General features: G+C 35.8%; 1 protein-coding gene across 6 annotated transcripts in view; it reads left to right on the top strand.

The window, feature by feature from the left end:
- The window catches only part of LOC135209570 (pleckstrin homology-like domain family B member 1), a 308,555-nt gene that overhangs the window by 94,999 nt on the left and 191,041 nt on the right, over positions 1-22,515 (top strand). For 5 of the 6 annotated variants that reach the window (XM_064242241.1, XM_064242240.1, XM_064242238.1 and 2 more), the window contains one exon: positions 14,356-14,478. In XM_064242241.1, coding sequence (XP_064098311.1) covers positions 14,356-14,478 — 123 coding nt within the window. Of the gene's footprint in view, positions 1-1,356; positions 1,787-14,355; positions 14,479-22,515 lie in introns of those variants that run through there. The other variant, XM_064242242.1, reaches the window with a different exon arrangement.

Below are 22,515 nucleotides of genomic sequence, written 5' to 3'. Positions count from 1 at the left end.
TTGAAAGTGTTCATTATGGTTTCCTTATCTCTGCGTAATTCTTGAACATATGTTAGCGTTTACATCCGAGAGAGAGAGAGAGAGAGAGAGAGAGAGAGAGAGAGAGAGTGATGGCTGGAACTAGATATACACACCCACTGCCTAGTAGATTGTTTTGAGATCCTTTCAACCCCCCCCCCCCCTTTCTTACTACACCTGTTGAGTCCTCTACTCTCTCTCTCTCTCTCTCTCTCTCTCTCTCTCTCATGTACTGCCTCACCCTGTGCTCTACTGCCATCCCTTTACCACCGTTATGATAGTTCCGTGAGATGTGCTCTCTTAAGCGTACCGAAAAACGTTTAAGATTGAGCTTTAAGCTGTTTTCTGTCTACTTCGATCAATCTTGGGCTGACTGATGATTGAATGGCCAGTTTTTTGTGTCTAAATAATCGTGTTTGACGTTTATTTTGTATTGAGCCGGTTTGGTACTGTCGTCCAGTCCTCAGTTTATGATGAATAACATCATATAGTACTATTTCACCTCTTCATATAGTACTATTATACCTCTTCATATAGTACTATTTCACCTCTTCATATAGTACTATTTTACCTCTTCATATAGTATTATTTCACCTCTTCATATAGTGTTATTTCACCTATTCATATAGTACTATTTTACCTCTTCCAGGCTTCATTATTGCACGAAACATCGTTTTTATTCAAATTGTCTAAATATTTATCTTTTTATTTCGTGTAGCTGGGAAATCAGGCCCTTCGCTTCATGCGGGTTCAATAATCCTTCGATTTAGTTCTCATGCATACGCAGAAACGCAAGATTAAGTAACATGTGCATTTAGTAGGCCGTGACACATGTGTAGGTTCTGCGCCATGTGCGTTGGTGTACCTTTCATATTGTTTACAACACTTCGCCGAATGGCTTTTGGATCGTGATCTCTGACGTCACGATTTCGGTTCTTGACGATTCGTCTCTTAAGGTTGAAAGCCGAAAGTGGACCAACGTCGGGTTAAGCCCTTTATGCAGTTCGACTTGGAGCAGGTGAATGTTAGGTGCAGCTGAGTTTTCTCTCTCTCTCTCTTTCTCGCTGAGATCACTCTCACTCTTCATGATGTACTAATACACCCAAGGATTTAAACACGTCTTTAATGCTTTGTATATAATATAGAAGCACTAATCGCTTAAATAATTGCATTCACGATTGATGTAATCAAACGGTTGATTTAGAAATCGGCGTCCGTGCGTTTGGTGGTGGTAGCGAGGTTTGAAAAAAACCGGCCATTATCGTACCTTCATTCTTTGCGATAACCGGGCAAGTAAGCTTAATTTTGGTCGAGAGCTTCGGCTGTCGTCAGTCGCTCAAGATTGTTGTGCGGTAGAAGGAGCGTTCGTGTGATCGTGCTCGTGTTATTACTGACAGAAACCGTGTTCGAATACTGTAAGTTTGTTTTGTGTTATGAAACGGATTAAGAAAAGAGAGAGTGAAGTAGCATTTGAGTGAATTTTGGCGGCCTGTTCGTAGTTGATAACATAATGTGCTTTGATTAATATAAATGGTAGAAACGCTTGGAAATATTAACAGGACGAATGCCAAAGCTCCAAGCTAAAGCTTCACTTCCAAGCTTTTATTCAGCTAATGTTTAAGGGAGTGTCACCCTTCTTCGTTGAAATGTGATTTTTACAAGAAATTGTTTGGATTAGACAGATGGAATGCAGTGAATGAAAGAAAGAGTTGGCAGCTATTTGTTAGTTAAGTGCTGCATAATGTACCTTCGACTACTTCAGAGAAAGGTTGGTTGAAACATCTGCACGTACACAATGAATACTTACGGTATATATACATATGTAGCTATGTATTGTAGCTGTGTTGTGCATGATAGTAGAGTTGTACGTAAGCATACAGTATCTTACTGTGATGTATTTTACGTGTAATTATGCATTAGGCTCGCTGTTCTGGTCTATATATGACACGTTCCATATGAATGTGCTCACGCAGCATAATTTTGCAGGATGATTATCCACGCTTACAATGCGGGCGCACGCGCGTTAAAAATCCTTCGTTAAAAAAAAAGGTGAGGTAAAACACAAAGAGAACCGCTAACCTCAGTCTAATCGACGTTAGTACAGGTCAACGTGATTTATGAAATAAATAGATAAAACTCACCGATTTTCTTTGAAATGTTTACATGTTTCTAAAACTGTAAACCTCTCGACTTCCTAACTTGGTTTGTGCTGAATCTCATAACTTAGTTTTGTCAGTATAATTGTTATAGAACCCATGTTTTTAATGATATTACAGCATTCACATTACAAAGCCTGCTTGTCATAATCATTATTCGCCCGGCGTGGAAGTTTAACACTTGTCCACATACCTCTGGATGAATTCGACCCCCTCCCCCTTTGTTTTCTTATTTAATAAATAAATAAATGAATTTTACAGTTACTGCTTTAGTAGTTGAGTTGAAGGAGAGCGTTCTTTAGGCCGTAACACCAGTCAAGCCACCACTTCTTTATTGACGTTCGCCTCTTGTAGATTTGTGAGTTGAAGGAGTACGTTCTTCTTCAGATTGTAACACCAGTCAAGCCACCACCTCTCTTGGAGATTAGTAGTCCTAGAAGTCACCGTTAGGTGGCTAAGGGCTTTATTTTTGGTCAGTGTTGGTTAAGGGATGTTGGAGAGTAGTAGTAGTCTGAGAGATCACGGTTAGGTGGCTTTATTTTTGGTCAATGTTGGTTAAAGGGATGGTTGTCTCTTACGTCAACCTCTGAAAAAAAAAAAACTTTCCTTCTGTTTAATTGTTGACTAAAGAGGGTTATGTGCATAAAGAAAAATTTGTTGCATGTATACTAGATTATTCATGCGCCCTGTATACGTATGGACAATAATTCTTACTAAGGATAATGACGCGCATTCGTGTGTTGACTAGTAAAACTATGCCCAGAAAGATGACGACTGGAACTTTTGTTTGTGTGTGTGTGGTGCGTGTAATAATGGCAAGGTCCTGATTAGATTCTGTTCCTGGTTATGTCTAAGGGCGAATTCTTTCATCCACGTGGCACAATCCAACACATGCTCTCCTCACGCGTATATATTTGCCCCCCCCCCCCCCCCCCCCCCCCCCACCACCACCACACAAACACCCTTTCCACTCATCCCCATGTCCCTATATTCCCTTTGCCTAACCCCCCTTATGAACCAACCTCCCCTCTCCCCCCCCCCCCCCCGCCCCCCCCCCCCCCCCCCCCCCCCTCCATTGTCCATGTGTTTCTGATTTTGTCGTGCTAATGGATTCGTCTTGCGTTGATTATACTTTCCCAGGCACCTTTGAGGGGTTCGTTTCCTTGTTTGTATGTTTGCATTTTGTTTGCCTGTAGTTGTGTTTATTTGGACATTAAGTTTGACTTTAGGCAATACCTGTTTGTTGCCAATACCTGCGAATAACCTGTTATTTTACCCAGTGCCTTGTCAAGTGTCTTTGCCTCTCATTCTGGAGTTGCATGATCCTGTATTTGTTGTCACTTAATTTATTTATTGACCTTACATTCCTGTGTGTTTCTCATCTCAGTGATATTATCTGTATTTAAACATGCCATAATTTTCACCGGTAGTGAACGTGATTACATACGACAAATAGTTTTACCTGAATGCTTACGGAATTATTCCTAGCACGATAAGATAAGGGAGAGATACCGATCTGAAGTATTTAGGAGAAATATGATTGCTTATCGGTTAGGTATTGCGTCGTTGAACTGTCATTGAGGATAAACCAGAATTATGGCTACTGTAAATTATTATTATTTTTTTTTTTTTGCATGAATCAGACTGTTTATTATACTTTTTCTTGTCTCATCTTTCTGTATTTCTTATTAACTTTTGTTACTTCTTTCGTATGCACACCTTATTCTTTGGAAGCTTGAATTCCAAGGCAGTGGGCCCCTTTGGTGGGCTTTTTCCTTATGAATTGGTTTATGTGAATAATAATAATAATAATAATAATAATAATAATAATAATAATAATGAGTGAGAGGACTACTAAGCATAGAGGACTGCGTCAGCATCGGGAGCAGAGCACTGGGGCAATATTTGAAGACCAGTGAAGACGAGTGGCTCAAGAGTGCATGGGAAGAAGGACTAATAAAAGTAGACAAAGACCCAGAAATATACAGAGACAGGAGAATGACAGACAGAACAGAGGACTGGCACAACAAACCAATGCACGGACAATACATGAGACAGACTAAAGAACTGGCCAAGCGATGACACATGGCAATGGTTACAGAGGGGAGAGCTAAAGAAGGAAACTGAAGGAATGTTAACAGTGGCACAAGATCAGGCCCTAAGAACCAGATATATCCAAAGAACAATAGATGAAAATTACATCTCCCATATGTAGGAAGTGCAATACGAAAAATGAAACCATAAACCACATAGCAAGCGAATATCCGGCACTTGCACAGAACCAGTACAAAAAGAGGCATGATTCAGTGGCAGAAGCCCTCCACTGGAGCCTGTGCAAGAAACACCAGCTACCTTGCAGTAATAAGTGGTACGAGCACCAACCTGAGGGAATGATAGAAAACGATCAGGCAAAGATCCTCTGGGACTATGGTATCAGAACGGATAGGGTGATACGTGCAAATAGACCAGACGTGACGTTGATTGACAAAGTCAAGAAGAAGGTATCACTCATTGATGTCGCAATACCATGGGACACCAGAGTTGAAGAGAAAGAGAGGGGAAAAATGGATAAGTATCAAGACCTGAAAATAGAAATTAGAAGGATATGGGATATGCCAGTGGAACTTGTACCCATAATCATAGGAGCACTAGGCACGATCCCAAGATCCCTGAAAAGGAATCTGGAAAAACTAGAGGCTGAAGTAGCTCCAGGAGTCATGCAGAAGAGTGTGATCCTAGAAACGGGGCACATAGTAAGAAGAGAGATGGACTCTTAAGGAGGCAGGATGCAACCCGGAACACCACACTATAAATACCACCCAGTCGAATTGGAGGACTGTGATAAACCAACCCCCACCCCCCCCCCCAAAAAAAAAAAAAAAAATGATAATAGTAGTAATAATAATGATAATAATAATAATAATAATAATGAACCAATCAAAAACTTCTTTCAGTTTTCTTCTGCAAGTGGAAAAAGAACCCACCAGATTTCTGAATATAACTTGTTTACTTGTAAATATTTTCCAATAATAATAATAATAATAATAGTAATAGTAATAATAATTTCGTTTTAATTATCATTCAACACCTGGCGAACTGGAAACCCCAATCGAACGGAGGGGCATTGTGTATAGCTTACTACCCAGGAGAGGGTCAGCCCGAATACCCAAATTTTTACCCTCTTAGGGTCCATAGCAATGGCAGAGGTGCTGTCTGGGTGTGGGGGCGGGGGGAGAGAAAACGACCGTGGCGAAATATTGCCCTTTCATTAGGTGGTCCTCAGCTGCCTCCTGCTATAAGACCTTTTCAGCAGAGGCTTTGGGCCGGGGCGACTCGCCTGGCCACTGGGTAAAGGTGGCCCAAAAGGTGCCCAAGGACACCTGTTTTGCCAGGGACCGGATCGTCGTCGTCCCTCGAGCCTTTTGGTGATATCATGACGTTGGGGCGTCGTTTTATTTGTTTGTTTGTTTCTTTATTTATTTGTTTGTTTATTAAGATTGGCAGGATAGCCACATCTGTTATTAGGTACTGAAACATGGGTGGGTATTCTTGTGTTTTGTTTGTCTTTTTATTATTTCACTATTTTGCTTTTAGTTAAACACTTTGTGTAGTAGAGAGTTTCCAAGACTGTAACGGATAGATCGATAAATTATATAAATATATAAACACATGCTATCGTGATTCAATTATACATGTATACTTGTATGTTTACAAATTATATATATATATATATATATATATATATATATATTTATATTATATATATATATATATATATATATAGTATATATATATATATATATATATATATATATATATATATATGACTTTAGTTCAGTAAGAATTTTAGATATATAGGGAGAGAAGTTGCGTTCATATTTTATTATTTATAGGGGGTAGACTAACTCTCCTTCGGAACCCCCAACTCTCTCTCTCTCTCTCTCTCTCTCTCTCTCTCTCTCTCTCTCTCTCTCTCTCTCTCTCTCTCTCTCATATTATTTATTAAGAATTCGTTGCAGTTTCGTTGAAGTGTTGGCAGAAAGTAGAAACGATACTTGATACCCTATTCTCTCTCTCTCTCTCTCTCTCTCTCTCTCTCTCTCTCTCTCTCTCCTCTCTCTCTCGCTCCTTCTCTTTCTTCCTCTTCCTCGCTGACGTTCGCTTTCGTTTCTTTTACGTACCTCTTTCATCCTTCATCTTCTCATCTTCTTTTTCATCCTCTTCTGACAGTTAATTCATAGTGCAACTGCGAGGCTTTCCTCCTTTTACACCTTTCAAAGGTTTTGTATACTCTCTCTCTCTCTCTCTCTCTCTCTCTCTCTCTCTCTCTCCCCGTGCCCGTGAACTTGCATTTGTTTTTTCCGGCTGTGACCTTGGTAAACCACAAGGTCACCTTCATCATCTGAGGCATGAACGAAATTGTCTTGTGTACCGGAAATGAGCGAATTTTCCTTTCGGTAGCAACAGAGATTATTGTCCATGTTTACTCCATTGTTTGGGAGTTATTGTTGTGTTTATAGCTTTTGTTTATGTTCTTTTCGATGATTGCGTGTCGTTTTATTTAATTTTTTCTCGTTTTGATGTATATTCAGTGTAAACTTCCAGGTTAATTAGTTATTTAATTTATGTTGTTTTGATGTACTAGTTTATTTTTCAATGTAATCTTCCCGGTTAATTAGTAGAGTTTATGTTTCAGAAAGATATACCTAATTATGCGTAGTAGTAATACCAGTATGTATATGTATATGTTATATATATATATATATATATATATATATATATATATATATATAATATATAAGCCTGTCTAGTTCTGTTGTATATATTTTCAGTTGCGTCTCTATATTCCTGTTTGTAGGTTTCTACAAGGTTATTGTAGCGGATGGGTGTGTGGGGGTGGGGGGTAGGCGGAGGAGGTGGGTGTGGTGGGGGGTTAGTACTTGTGGTTGCAGGAACGGATTAGTGAGAAATGTATCTACCAGTTTTGGAGTTCTGATTTCTTTATAGGGATACAAAGGCGGGTAATATATATATATATATATTATATATATATATATATATATATATATATATATATATATATATATATATATATATATATAAATTATGTATTTTAATGTACTATTAATTTAATGAAAATTGACTCCTGTTACAAAAACATTTCAAAAGCAATTGTCGAATGACCATAAAAAACATTGTTCCATCGACTTAACAAGAGTCACTTGAATACTAAAGAATTAAATACATTTCCTCGTCTTTGGGGGTTGGAGAGATTTACCCAGGATTGCTAGGAGAGAGATTACCTGCCCATACTGTCCTGTCTAATGTGATTTATGACTACAGTGGATGGGGCCATCAAGGATTACTTTTACCGATGGGCAAAAAGTCTGGTTTTTTTTTTTTTTTTTTTTTTTTTTTTTTTTTTATATGAATTTGTAACATTCTTGTAAAAGGGTTGGCAGAAGATAAAAAAGAACATGAGAGCCCTATTCTCTCTCTCTCTCTCTCTCTCTCTCTCTCTCTCTCTCTCTCTCTCTCTCTCAGGTTACGGCCAATAAAAGCGCATACGCAAGTTATTTTTACCCGTTGGTTATCGCCAGAATTGTTTCAAGTGATGCCGAGTTATCGGAGTTATCGCGAGATCGGGAATGAACTTTGAACAATTTCGTTCGATGTTTTTGTGTGTTTGTTTGTTTGTTTGTGTTAGTGTGTTTGTGTGTTTTAAGGCTCGCGTCACTTGATGACTTAATTGGCTTGAGGTTTTAAGATAAATATTAACTATAATGTAACGCAGAGATTTGGCTGAAATCTATGATGTCGTGTAATGCGACACGAAGTGACTAGTGCAATTAGTATTCATGTTTGCAGCAGAGTTGTTTGGAGTTTATTATTATATATATATATATATATATATATATATATAATATATATATATATATATATATATGATATATATACATAGTCCACAAATATCTCGATCCCTAACACCCGCCCTTTGTGTGAAGCTCCCACGTCACTTGATTTAATACCCGAGCCTGAGTCGGCATAAGAATCCGTGAATGTCATGAAAGTCGAAGTGTTTCTTAATCGAGGCATGCATATTCCCGACACCCCACCAGGAACCCAGGCCTGACGGAATTGAACAGAATTCTCGAAGCGTTGCGTCATTTGATGCTTTCGGCTACAGGAAGGGGGGGAATTCGGTCACCGCTTTGACGTCTGCTAAAGATGTTATGATTTTAGAGTTCTGTTAATAGGTTTCGTGATTCGTGATGCCTTGATGTGTTTTGCTTTTTTTTTATGTTGTCAGGCAAAAATTGCAATTCACAAGCACTTGCGCAAGCATATATATTATAAGAGTTCTACTTCTCTCAGAAACACTAATATCTTGTGATTCTTGTTGTCATTTGGGAAGCTTGTATTTCAGGTCAGTGGTCTGTGTGGGCTTGTCCTATAATAATAAATAATAATAATAATAATAATAAATAATTAATAATAACTTAAATGAATAATAAACTAATCAATAATAATAACTAATAATAATCTGGGAGGAACGAAAGCCAGCAGTTATGTAAATGTAACACGTCATTTAAATTTTAAAAAATTAAAAACAGAAAGGATAATAATAATAATAATAATAATAATAATAATAATAATAATTAACTAATAATAATAATAATAATGGCCCCTTTTGTGGGTTTGTTCCGTCAGAATAGGGTTCATCTTCTGAATAATAATAATAATAATAATAAAATAATAATAGACGCGTTATTGTCAAGGAATAATTTCCGTATACCTAACCTATCAATTAAATAAAAAAAACAGGAATGATTGTAAAACAACAAATTCTGTTTCAATAATCTACCAACCAAGTAATGATAATAATAATAAAATAGTATTAATAGTTACTTAGGCATACGCCGCTATGGTGCCGCTTGTAACTCGTGGACTTAACTGTTCCTCATAGCACTGCTTCGAAGTTCTCAAGGGTTTGGTCTTCAAATTACCGTAGGTCATTGCCTTGGCGATTCTATTGTTCTCAGGAAGGATTTTCTCCGTGGTGGATACCGTGTATTGTAGTGAAGAAGGTTACGGCTGAGTGTAACTGTGCGTGTGTGTGTGTGTTTTTTATTTTATATTTATTTATTTATTTTTTATAATAGGTAAGGAAACGTCATAAGTCTCTCTCTCTCTCTCTCTCTCTCTCTCTCTCTCTCTCTCTCTCTCTCTCTCTCTAAATAATAATGGTAAAATATTGTAAGACTTATGAAACAAATACAGTCTCTCTCTCTCTCTCTCTCTCTCTCTCTCTCTCTCTCTCTCTCTCTCTCTCTCTCTCTCTCTCTCTCCCCAAGTTTTTTAAATGACTCATAGATATTTTTAGAAACATGAATTTAAATGTCATGATGTTTTAATGGTTAACATGTGTATATAGTATATGCACCACAAGTGCATGCTTTCTCATGTGTGTGTGTGTGTGTGTGTTGGTGAATTTGATGAGAACCTGTTACCTCTTTGAACGTATTCGGAATAAATTGAGATAGGAAAATAATACATTGAAACTTTATGGAAAGACGTAGGAAAATGCATAGAATATTTTTGAAAATACGTAGGAAAATGCATATAATCTTTATGAAAATACGTAGGAAAATACATATATTTTTGAAAATACATAGAATCGTTATGAAAATACGTAGAAAAATACATAGAATCTTTATGAAAATTGGAAGGAAAATATATAGTCTTCATGAAAATACGTTGGAAATTATATAGGATCTTTATGAAAATACGTAGGAAAATACATAGAATTTTCAGAAAAATACGTAGGAAAATACATGGAATATTTTTTTAAAATAAATAGTGAAATACATAGAATATCAAAATACGTAAAAAAATACACTTCATAAAAACGCGTAGGAAAATGCATAGAATCTTTTGAGAAAATACATAGGATAAGAAACCAAATTAATTTTAGATAGTGTATGTAAACGGTTTGTTATTCATTACATCAACATGACACACACACACACACACACACAACTGAAAGCATACTTTTGAATGCCTACATTAAATAGCATATGATATTGAACACAGTATGTAAACACTGCTAAAGATGACGTCATCATAACGCGACACAAAAGCACGCGAACGCTGCTCAGTTCCCGCGTCGCGTCGCGCGGGTAAATTCCACCCACTGGGGTTGTTTACTTTTCCTGTCTTCCGCTTTCCTCGTCCGTCTGGGAGTCTGAGGGATTGCCCTCGGGGATCTCACCTCCTCGGGATAATAGGACTCATTCTCAAGGTCAAAATTGGGTGGTTCCTCAACGCCCCGAAGGCGGCGTGAGTTCTTTCAGGAGGATGTTCGCAGGACAGCCCCTGGTCAGGTAGCATTGGCGCGGTTGGTTTGATGGCTGTAATTCGTGGGGTGGAATGGAAATTGGGCATACACTTCATTACGTGCGTACGTGCATGTACTTCAGATGCTCGAGGGGATGAACATAGTTGAATAATACAGTACATGCTCTTGCATAGATATTTTCTGAAGTAACTGATAGATTATTCAAGCGGAAATTCGTTTACAATGACGCCTGTATTATTATTATTATTATTATTATTATTATTATTATTATTATTATTATTATTATTATTATTATTATTATTATTATTATATTTAGTTGATAGATTATTCAAACAGACGTTGTTACTTTAGTTATACTGTACTTATGTATTCTATACAATAACGCCTGTACTACTACTACTACTACTACTACATGAATAATACAGTACATGCTCTTGCATAGATATTTTCTGAAGTAACTGATAGATTATTTAAGCGGAAATTCGTTTACAATGACGCCTGTATTATTATTATTATTATTATTATTATTATTATTATTATTATTATTATATTTAGTTGATAGATTATTCAAACAGACTTAGTTATTTAGCTATACGGAACTTATTCTTTTACAATAACGCCTGTACTGCTACTACTACTACTACTACTACTACTACTACTACTTCTATCTACTACTACTACTATTATTATTATTCAGAAAATGAACCTTATTCATTCGAAACAAGCCCACAAAAAGAGCCACTGACTTGAAATTCAAGAAGCTTCCAAAGAATAGGAAATAGAGAAAGAGGAGATAAATTAAGAAATCAATAAATAAACAAATAAAAATGTAAGTGAATACTCACACGTCCTGTCTTTGAATAACAGCAAAGCTATGGGCCTATTTACAACCAATCAGCAGCCGCCTACTGGGTTCGTTCTCGCCTAATTAAAGTTAATGGGTTAGGGAATTATAGCTGTTATGTTATGTTATGTTACGTAACATTACGACGCGAGTTTTTACGTCCTACCGTTGATTTTTTGTTTTGTTTTGTTATGCGAAAATGGTAATGGACTTAGAGACGTCGTAATTATGTATGTAGAGTAGATCTATGGTAGGTGAGTTTTTCACTGCTGTAGTTTTGTTTAAGGTAGGTTCTTTTTTTCGTATTGAGAACAGTAATTAAAGTATGTCTTTAGTTGTGTTACATGACCACACACACGCGCGCAATATATACACACACACACACACACACACACACACACACATATATATATATATATATATATATATATATATATATCATATATATATATATCAAGAAAGTTTAGTGCTTTATCACCAATTATCGACTCATTCTCTTCTCATTGGCACTTTGTCGTTGTTTGCCTTTCAAAAGAGAAGACGCATTCGTCGAGAGAGAGAGAGAGAGAGTCAGCCTTTGAACTTTCATGATCAAGATTTGTCTGAACAGCAAATACGAAATCGCTCAGGAGAGAGAGAGAGAGAGAGAGAGAAGAGAGAGAGAGAGAGAGAGAGAGAGACCAACCTTGAAGAGAAACGAATGGATATGTGGAAATTGAAGGTCAGAATGACTGACGTATCGGCGGGCATTCCTCGATTCAGAGATCATTTTTAATCCACTGAGGCGAACGCTGATCACGCCTGTTGGTTACGGTGGTGTGAGTGAGGACTCGGAGTGTCGGAAGCGAGAATAACTAGTAATGGTGGTAAAGTAACTAGTAACAGCACTAAATAACTAGTAATATTGGTAAAATAACTGGTAACAATAAAATAACTAGTGATAGTGGTAAAATAACGGGTAATAGTAGTAAAATAATTAGTATAAGTAATGAAATAGTAACAGTAATAAAATAACTAGTAATAGTAGTAAAATAACTAGTAATAGCAGTAGAATAACTATTAATAGTAAAATAACTAGTAATAGTGGTAAAATAACTAGTAATAGTAGTAGAATAACTAGTAATAGTAGTAAATAACTAGTAATAGTAGTAGAATAACTATTAATAGTAGCAAAATAACTAGTAATAGTAGTAGAATAACTATTAATAGTAGTAGAATAACTATTAATAGTAGTAAAATAACTATTAATAGTGGTAAAATAACAACTAACTGTAATGAAATACCTAGTAATAGTGGTAACATAACTAGTAATAGTAGTGAAATAACAAGTAATAGTAATAAATAACTAGTAGTAGTAGTAAAATAACTAGTAATAGTAATGAAATAACTAGTAATAGTTGTAAAATAACTAGTAATAGTAGTAAAATAACTAATAACAGTAATGAAATAACTTGCAATAGTAGTAAGATAATTAGTAACAGTAATGAAATAACTAGTAATAGTAGTAAAATAACTAGTAACAGTAATGAAATAACTAGTAATAGTAGCAACATAACTAATAACAGTTATAAAATAACTAGTAATACGTAGTAGTAAAATAACTAGTAATAGTAATGGAACATCCTCCCAAAGGATGTCGTGCGATTGGATCTTCGATAGTCCAACCGGACATGCAGTGCATTCACACCCTAATGTTATTTATTCTTCTTGCATTTTAATACATTTTTATCTGTTTATCTCTTTATTAATTTTTTTCTTTCTGTATTTCCCTTTGCGTCCCCTTCCTTTTTTCCTGATGAACACCGTATTCTTTTGGAGGCTTGAATTTCAAGTCGGTGACCTCTTTAGTGGGCTTGTTCCATTTGAATAGGTTTCGTCTATTGAATAATAATAATAATAATAACAATAACAACAGTATTAAAGGGAGTAGTGTTTGTGAAGTGTAATTGCATTTTAGTTTTGTTATTACCCTACGCAGTTGTTGAAGATGGTATTGTATTTTTATTCTCTTTACTTTTAGCCTGTTCTTCCTTTGTGTAATTGTAGGTATTCAATCTTGCATCGGTTAATTTTAAGGAATGCTTGTTATTGATTAGTACATGTATGAATAAGGCGGCGACTATGTATATATTTGTGTATGTATACTTCCATTGCATGCAAAATAATGTTAGTAATAATATTCCCATGAAATTCTTACATAGAGTTCTTTGTTCCATTGTTCCTTATATAAAATTTTTTCCTTGCGAATTCCTTCCTTTTTCCTCATTGTGACATTACCTTACACACCCTGGTCAGCCACTTGAGCACGCTCATGACTGCAATGCAGTATTACAGTTTTAATCGCATCAACCTCTTGTGTCTTTTCATTTTTCAGCGTCTCAATGACCTACCTTTTATCTCTAACAGTCACGTCCGCAAGCGTTTCCAAGGCTCCCCTAACTCTTTTTCACTTTTGCATGTGTGTGTGTTTTTGTATGTGTGTCTGTGTGTGTGTGTATGCGCATGCTTGTACCCAGATGTACTGTATGAAGGTTATGTAAGTCTGGGACTCAGACAATGGAGAATTCTTCAGATTGACGAGTTTTATTTCTTGCTCTAAATGTAAATATTTTTTTCTTTTGCTCCTTAAATGTGTGTGTTTGTGCGCGCGCGCGCTTCATTGGCTCGCTCCTACAAATACGATTCACTAATTGTGTAATTTACATGTACGTATTCTTAATGTAGACCATAAGAAATTCTTGCAATAATGAGTTTTATTTCCAGTCATATGCATGTAATGATTTTCTTTCTCTCCATATTTGTGGGTGTGTATGTATGTATGTATGAACGTGCTTGTATCCAGATATACTGTACAAAGATTTGTCATTCACTAGTCCATGATCTTGATTTAAACCACGAGAAATTCTTTGAAATGGCTGAGTATTATTTCTAGTTATATATTTGTAAATTTATTTATTTTTTCTTTCTTTCTTGAACAGGATGCATGATATGCCTGGGTCGAAGTAACTACTTCCGGTTCAACCATCCCGAGGAGGCCCAGTTGATGAAAGCGATCCTGCCCAATACGCGAATCAGTATGGTGCCCATCAATTTTTACCCGGGTATGTATACAGAAATGTTTTTTTCTGTTACTTATAATTTAGTGTTTGTTTGTGGGGTTACATAATTTTAGAGAGGAAAAGTTGGTGATGTTTATTGTTTATTCTTATTTAAATAATTTTTAGAGAGGTAAATTTGGTAATGTTTATTATTTATTTGAGCTAAATCATTTTAGAGAGCTTAAAATTGGTTTTGTTTATTATTTATTTTAGTTAAGTTAAATAATTTTAGATAGGTGAAGTTTGTTTTGCGTTTTAATTTTTATTTAACAAATATTCACCAAATAAGTAGGTGTTAAGTTATGTTTGTATATTTTGCATAATTTTGGATCAGTAAATCTGGGTTTGTTTATAATTTGTAGTTGTCTTAATGTGCTTCAAATAACCCAAAATTTTTTGTTTTGTTTAATCGGCATAAAAATTTTTCAACTTAATTCGCGATTCAGTTGAAGATGTCCTTTGTATTTCATTTTTTTTTATCAGTACTGCATCCAAGTGATGTTTATTATTATTTTTATTATATGATTTCGACTGGGTTCAGATGGAGTCAAGTCATTTTCATTCGTGGCTTGCATAATTGACTTGAGTATGTTTACAGACAATTGTGACCTATTTAGTATTACGGATGTCGAATATTGATGCTATACACCAGCCACTGACCATATAGCTAACCAGGGTTGTGAATTCATGGGCAGACCCTTAGCCCTCTGTTTTGTTCCTTCGCTCAAGAGTACAATTTTACACTCCTGTTTTATTGCTTATTTTATTTTTCACATTCCACTACTTTCGTCGGGTCAGTGTTATCGTCCGTTGTTAGTCATTGCAAACACTAATATTATTATTATTATTATTATTATTATTATTATTATTATTATTATTATTATTATTATTATTATTATTATTATTATTAGGTCAGCGAAACAGACACACTTGTGGATTTACTTTTCTATTTTATTGACTCATGTGATTATGAGTTTTCTTTGGTTGGATTATATTATTATTTGATTATTATTATTATTATTATATTATTATTATTTTATTTATTTAATCAAAAGTTTAATGTATTTTATTATTATTATTATTGTTTATTTGAACTAAGGAACTTCCGTAACGAGGCTATAATATTGACAATTGAAAGCCACAGTAGTTAGTGTTTAACACTACTTTTAATTGTCATTATTATTTTATTATTATTATTATTATTATTTTATTATTATTATTATTATTATTATTATTATTATTATTATTATTCAGAAGATGAGCCATATTCAATCGTAACAAGCGCGCGGGAGCCATTGAAGATTATACGCTTATTGTGACTAAATTAACGCAGCATTGTACTAAACTTTTTGATCTCGTGTAGATCTCAGTGATCGGGATGGTGTGTCGACAACTTGTTGGAATCCAATCCTCCCGCGTCTAAACTGAAACGCGTACAACCCGCATTTGTATGTAACAAGATACTTTTGACATATTTTTTGCAACATTTCGTTGGGCAATACGTGTTTGTGTGTGTGTACCTCTTGTTACTGTTTTTTTTATTGTTTTTATTCTTTTTTATTTATATGTTCTAAGAGGCTTTGATTTTAGGATTTTATTTGGAAATTGTCCGTGTGATATTGTATCTAGTTTGGATTATGGGTGGGAGGATGGAGGAGTGTCACTGAAGAATTGTTTGGAAATTGTGGTTTCAACAAGGTGACGAGGCATTCTCTCTCTCTCTCTCTCTCTCTCTCTCTCTCTCTCTCTCTCTCTCTCTCTTATATATATATATATATATATATATATATATATATATATATATATATATATATATCTTGGTTGCACTAATATTTTATATTAGGTATGTTTCTTTGATTTTGCTAATTTCCTTAATGCTTAGAAGACCTCTGATGTCAATAAACAAAATCACTTCAGATGGGTGACGCCATATCATGGCTTCGAGAATTACTGGCATTATATATTTGTTGTAGATCTAGTCGAAGTAGCAGCACAATGGCGTAACAACGTTATTGAAAGAGATTGAGGCTGACTTAGGAATTTGTTAAGAGAGAGCTGAGGGATACCACTTAAAGAGAGTTGTTAAGAGCGTTGTTTACTGAAGGTTAAGTCCGAGACTGCCCTAGTGGGCAGTGGTCCTCTACCGAAAATAAACTGTGGATAGAATCTAGCTCTCTGAACTTTGTTTCAAAATTGATGGCGACGACGAGAACAAAAGACTGACGGATGTTTTCTTTGCTTCATCTATACTCTGTTTTTTTCCATCTGTCCATCCGTCTGTGGTGTTTGCGCATGGTAACACTGCGTCCAGGGCTTTAAATAATATCCTATTTCGAATATTAACGTTGCAATTCGCATACAGTAAATTATTAAAACACTTTTCATTTGCAAATGGACACCCAGATATCCTTTTATTTACCTAAAACTTACACATAGTGTAACTATTTAAGGCCCGGGACGCAGTGTTACCATGCGAAAACACCACAGGCGGATGGACAGATGGAAAAAAAACAGAGTATAGTTAAAGGAGTTGCATTTTTTTGGGAGGGGGGGGGATGGGCTGCCTGTTTATGTAGTTCATAAAGGATTATTTTTTTTTGGCTGCCTGTTTGGGTAATTCATTTTTACCCTGTTAAGATAATTATTTTTCATCGTGTTCAATAACAAAGTATGCTCACTAAATATAATTAAAATAATTATAATCAATTTTCATCGTGTTCATTAAGAAAGTATGCTCATTAATTATAATTAAAAATAATGATCTAGTAATTGACGATGCTGTGGCATTCTCAGATAATACTTGCTCGCCTACCGATTCTGTAGTCGCGAGTTCGATTCCACGCCTTGCCAACGTGGAATCCGAGGAATTTATTTCTGGTGATTAGAAATTTATTTCTAGATTTGATATGGTCCGGATCCCACAATAAGCTGTAGGTCTCGTTGCTAGGTAACCAACTGGCTCGTAGCCACGTAAAAATATCTAATATTCCTTTCGGGCCAGCCCTAGGAGAACTGTTAACTAGATCAGTGGTCTGGTTAAACTTAAGATATACTTAACTTTATCTCAGATAATGATATTGAAGAGAAAACCGTCAGATTTATCTCCATAAATTGACAGATTGTCAGATTTGTCACAATTCAAGATAAGTAAAGGGAATGAGCGCCTCAGTGGCGTGATCGGTATGGTCTCGGCCTGCCACCTCGGTGGCCGTGGGTTCAATTCTCGGGCGTTCCACTGAGGGGTTAGAGAGGCGTATTTCTGGTGATAGAAGTTCACTCTCGACGTGGTTCAGAAGTCACGTCAAGCCATTGGTCCCGTTGCTGAATAACCATACTGGTTCCATGCAACGTAAAAACGCCATACAAACAAGACCAGGAAACCTTGATCAGTTTGTTAGGGTTCACGTTTTGCAGTAGTGATAAATGCCCGCTTTGTAGTGAAATGAAGACTATGGGGACGGAGGAGTAGGTTTAGGGGGCAAAATTTTGGGAAGTACGAGGTAAGAGGCTGAGTCATTTGACACCTTGAAGTCGTCTTCAAAATAATAATAATAATAATAATAAGAATAATAATAATAATAATAAAATATAATAATAATAATAATAATAATAATAATAATAATAATAATAATAATAATAATAATAATAAATAAATGAATAAAATGGGTAAACATTCCTATCAGCAAACAGAAAAGTCTCGAAGTCTATGTGTGTATATATATATATATATATATATATATATATATATATATACGATATATATATATATATATATATATATATATATATATATATATATATATATATATATATATATATACACACACACACACACACACACAGACTTCGAGCTTTTCTGTTTGCCGATAGGAATGTTTCCACCCATTTTATTTATATATATATATATATATATATATATATATATATATATATAATATATATATAATATATATATATATGTGTGTGTGTGTGTGTGTGTGTGTGTGTGTGTGTGTGTATAGTATAATATATATATACATGCAAAGACTTAGAGATCATAACGAAGTCAGGAGAGAGAGAGAGAGAGAGAGGAGAGAGAGAGAGAGAGAGAGCTCGATATAAAACAGATGTTGTTTTTGTGCGGGAAGTACGACAGAGCCTCGATTAAGGCTTCATTGACGTCACTGAGAGAATTTAAGCTGATCGGTTCTGCTGCTCTTTATGATGATAAGGTTTGTTTTCCAGAGTTGTTCTCAAACGATCCATAAATACGTCGGTAGTAGTTTTCAGTTCCAGGAATGTCAAGGATTTTGCTAGATTATGTTTTAACGCATCGGATTCTCTGTGAAGTTATTCATGTTAGGGTAGTTCGTTATTCATTTAAATGATCACCTCCTTCCCTCCCCAGTAGGGAGGTCAGTGCCGTCAGTGCACCTCATGCATTGCACAGTAGGCATTACTTTGCTCCTTTGCCGCGTCCCTTCGGCCCCTAGCTTCAACCCCCTTTCGTTCCTTTTACCGTACCTCCGTTCGTATTCTCTTTCTTCTATCTTACTTTCTTCCTGCTCCTAGAGATAAGTGAGCACACGATGTCTCCTCGGATGGACTAACAAGTCTTTGAGACATCCTAATCCTTGTAACTCCTTATACACCTTATAGTAACCTCCTCGACTCTCAGTGTTCTTTTCAGCGCTGAATGACCTCATAGATCTTATAGCTTGGCCCCTGGCCCAAATTTTATATTCTATTCTGGTCTAAATTATCACTTATTTACTTACTTTGAAGGCGTTTAATTGTAATGGAAGCATTTTTTTATTCGTCTTATTAGTTACTGTTCAGGCCTCAAAATATTCGTCTCAATCAGATGTATTTCATATTTACGTAGTTATTTCCTTTTGTTTATTCATCACTTTTATCAAACCAATTTGTGTTGGCAACAAGCAGCAGTTTTCCATTGACTAGGTAAAACCTGTAAAAAAGTATTGGTATAAAATGTAACCCTTTCATCATCTCTATTTTGAGGTTTCGGGACAATGCAAGTGTCCTTTTCCAAAAACTAAATGAAGAATCACGTGACCCTTCCCTAATTTTAAGAGGCCTAGCTCTGCTTCATAGGCCTGCTTTGTTCCCTCCCATCGTAGGCCTTGCAAAATAAGTAGGGGATGGGGTCTGGGTGTCATGATATATTAATCAGTATTCAAGATCTGTATTATTATTATTATTAATTCAGAAGACGAACTCTCTTCATATAGAAGCAGCCCACAAAAGGGACCATTAACTTGAAATTCAAGCTTGCAAAGAATATGATGCTCGTTAGGAAGTAAGATAAGGTAAAGGGAAGCACAGGGAAAAAGATATCTCAATTATTAAAATGAAAGAAAGTAATCAATTAATAAATAGATAAAACTCGGGAATAGCATTAAGGTAAAACACCCGAAACTTATATTTTCTTATTGATGTCACAGCTATCATTTCCTTTTGTCATGACTGGATCGGTTATTGGAAACCTGTTCTAGAGAGAGAGAGAGAGAGAGAGAGAGAGAGAGAGAGGTTCAGCTCCTCACCTTGTCAAAGCCCACCTCCTCACCACCACCACCACCACCACCAGCGTGGGCTCGGTCATGGTGTGACCGGGCCGTTGAAAGTCTCCAGTGATGTTAGCCGTGACTCTTCGGCATTGCACTTGGTGTGCCAGATCAGGTTTTGAACTGCGTCCTCTTTATGATCTGAGAGCCGACCTTTAAGCAGCATAAGTTACGGTTCTTGAGGAAAATCGAGAAAACTGACGTATGTTAGTATGTAGGGTACACAAATAATTCTTTGGGTTTGAGGCTGCTAGTGTGAACTGGTAAGAAAACTGTCATAATTTTTATTGGCATTTTGTAGGCTGCCAGTGCAAACTTATAAGAAAACTATAATTTCTCATTGGTAGTATGTAGGATTTACGTGTAATTCCTCAGGTTTTAGGCTTTGAGTACAAACTGACGTAAAAACTCTTAATTTCTTATCGACAGTTTGTAGGGTAGACATGTAATTCCTCAGGTTTAGGCTGTGAGTACAAACTGACATAAAAACTCTTAATTTCTTATCGACAGTTTGTAGGATTGACATGTAATTCCTCAGGTTTTAGGCTGTAAGTACAAACTGACATAAAAACTCCTAATTTCTTATATACAGTTTGTAGGGTAGACATGTAATTCCTCATTTTTAAAGCTGAGTGCAAACTGACACACAGTCTATCTTACCCAGGATGTGATATACTGTGGTATTTAAGATTGTAGTTGGGTTTAACGATACTTCTTTACTATAAAGGACCAGATGGTATACTAGGAGCTTTGCTTTCCTTGACTTTGGAAAGGTCAGAGATGTAAGATATCACATATGCTTGCGCTGGGGTAGTAAGAGAGAGAGAGAGAGAGAGAGAGAGAGAGAGAGAGAGAGAGAGAGAGAGAGAGAGAGAGAGAGAGTTATAAAAATAGCAAGTATTGAGAGAACCCTAGTAAAGAAGCAATTATACCTCTTCCATGCTAAACCACAAAGTAACACTAAAGTTAAAAAACTGAAAAGTAAAAAAAGAGAAAAAACCCCGAGAGAGAAAGTTGTTGATCTGACGAGGCCTCATGCCCACCCAACACCTACATCGGGGCATAGGCCCCTTAGGGTACAGAAACTTCAGTGGTATTTGATGCATTTCCTTTAGTTGAAGTGCATGCTTTAGCGCATTCGTAATGTCTGTGAACTTCCAACGTTAATTTGCTTGTTTTGTATGTAACGAATACAGTTTATTTCTTTCTGACTTGAACTGTCTTTGTAAACGGATGGCTTGTAGCTTTTTATTATTATTCATTGATATAATAAGTTGTTGTTAAAGATAATTCGTAATCCAGTATAATTCAGCTGTTAGTCGTTGTTTTGTTGATGAGAGCCCTTATTAAATAAACATGATGTCAATGCGACACCAGTTCAGTTGTACATTCAGCACGTCGTTTTAACCAAAGGGTCAAGGCAAAAGTATAGGAAGTTTGATCTCGTATGTTGTTTAGCACAACGACTCTCGAGTGTTTTGAAACCTTTTGTTGTATCAAACAGATGTTCCTCTCCTCCAGAAGGCTTGGGGAGGAGAAGGACCACTTTTGTACAACACTGACGAAGGTCAGCCCACGTCCTGGGCTTTTTAGTGAGCTGGTAAATGGTTGCATTGTGCAGAGGGGGTTGCATCTGTAAGGTTTTGTGTGTGGGGGGGTTTGGGGTGGGGCGATTAATTGCAGGATTTTGTTGTTTGTTGAATCTGCTAATTGTTGTGATTACTCAACGGTCGAGTTTTTGCTTGTTAGTTAGTTAGTTAGTTTTTTTTTTTTTTTTTTTTTTTTTTTTTTTTTTTTTTTTTTTGCTGACGAATAATTAGGTTTCGTTGGTAATGCAATCTCCGTCCAGCTGTTCCGAGATCTAAAGTAGTGGAATTGGGAATATTGAGTCAATATGTACTTGAAGATTTATATATATATCGTGCCCCTTTTATTAAAGATTTAGCTCAGAATTATTTTCTGAAGCGAAAATTGGGTTTTATATTCTCGTTCATTATACTTTTACCTCGACGTTTTTATAATATGCATGATTTTAAACATCAGAAGTAAAAGTTCAGCCTTAGCGAATCTGCTCAGTGTAGAAAAATGTTCAAAAGCATTGATATTAGTTTATAAATAAACAGATCCATAAAAAGAACATAGGCGTATCCTTATAGATAGCAAGTGGGTGGGATTACCTCAACTTTTTTTATTTTAAATTAAAACCTAGTATAGAGAACAAAGAACAAACACATGTTGGTGTTAAGACCATGGAGGACTCGTCCAAGACCTCTCATTTCTTAAGAACACCTTCTTTTAAGACTTAAACGGTCATTCAAACCAGTATTATGTGTCTTTGAGAATAGGTAAGGAATACGAGCGTATAAAGTACTGATTTATGCAAACGAGAAAGTTTGCATGTAACGGTTTGAGAAGTGACATACATCGCCATCAGATGAAATTTTTTAAAAATATGCTATGTGAATTTCAACCGTTA

This window comes from Macrobrachium nipponense, chromosome 38, assembly GCF_015104395.2.
Source record: "Macrobrachium nipponense isolate FS-2020 chromosome 38, ASM1510439v2, whole genome shotgun sequence".
In the NCBI taxonomy this organism is placed as follows: domain Eukaryota; kingdom Metazoa; phylum Arthropoda; class Malacostraca; order Decapoda; family Palaemonidae; genus Macrobrachium; species Macrobrachium nipponense.
Note: the sequence above shows the minus strand (reverse complement) of the source record. Positions and strands in the feature narration are given on the sequence as shown.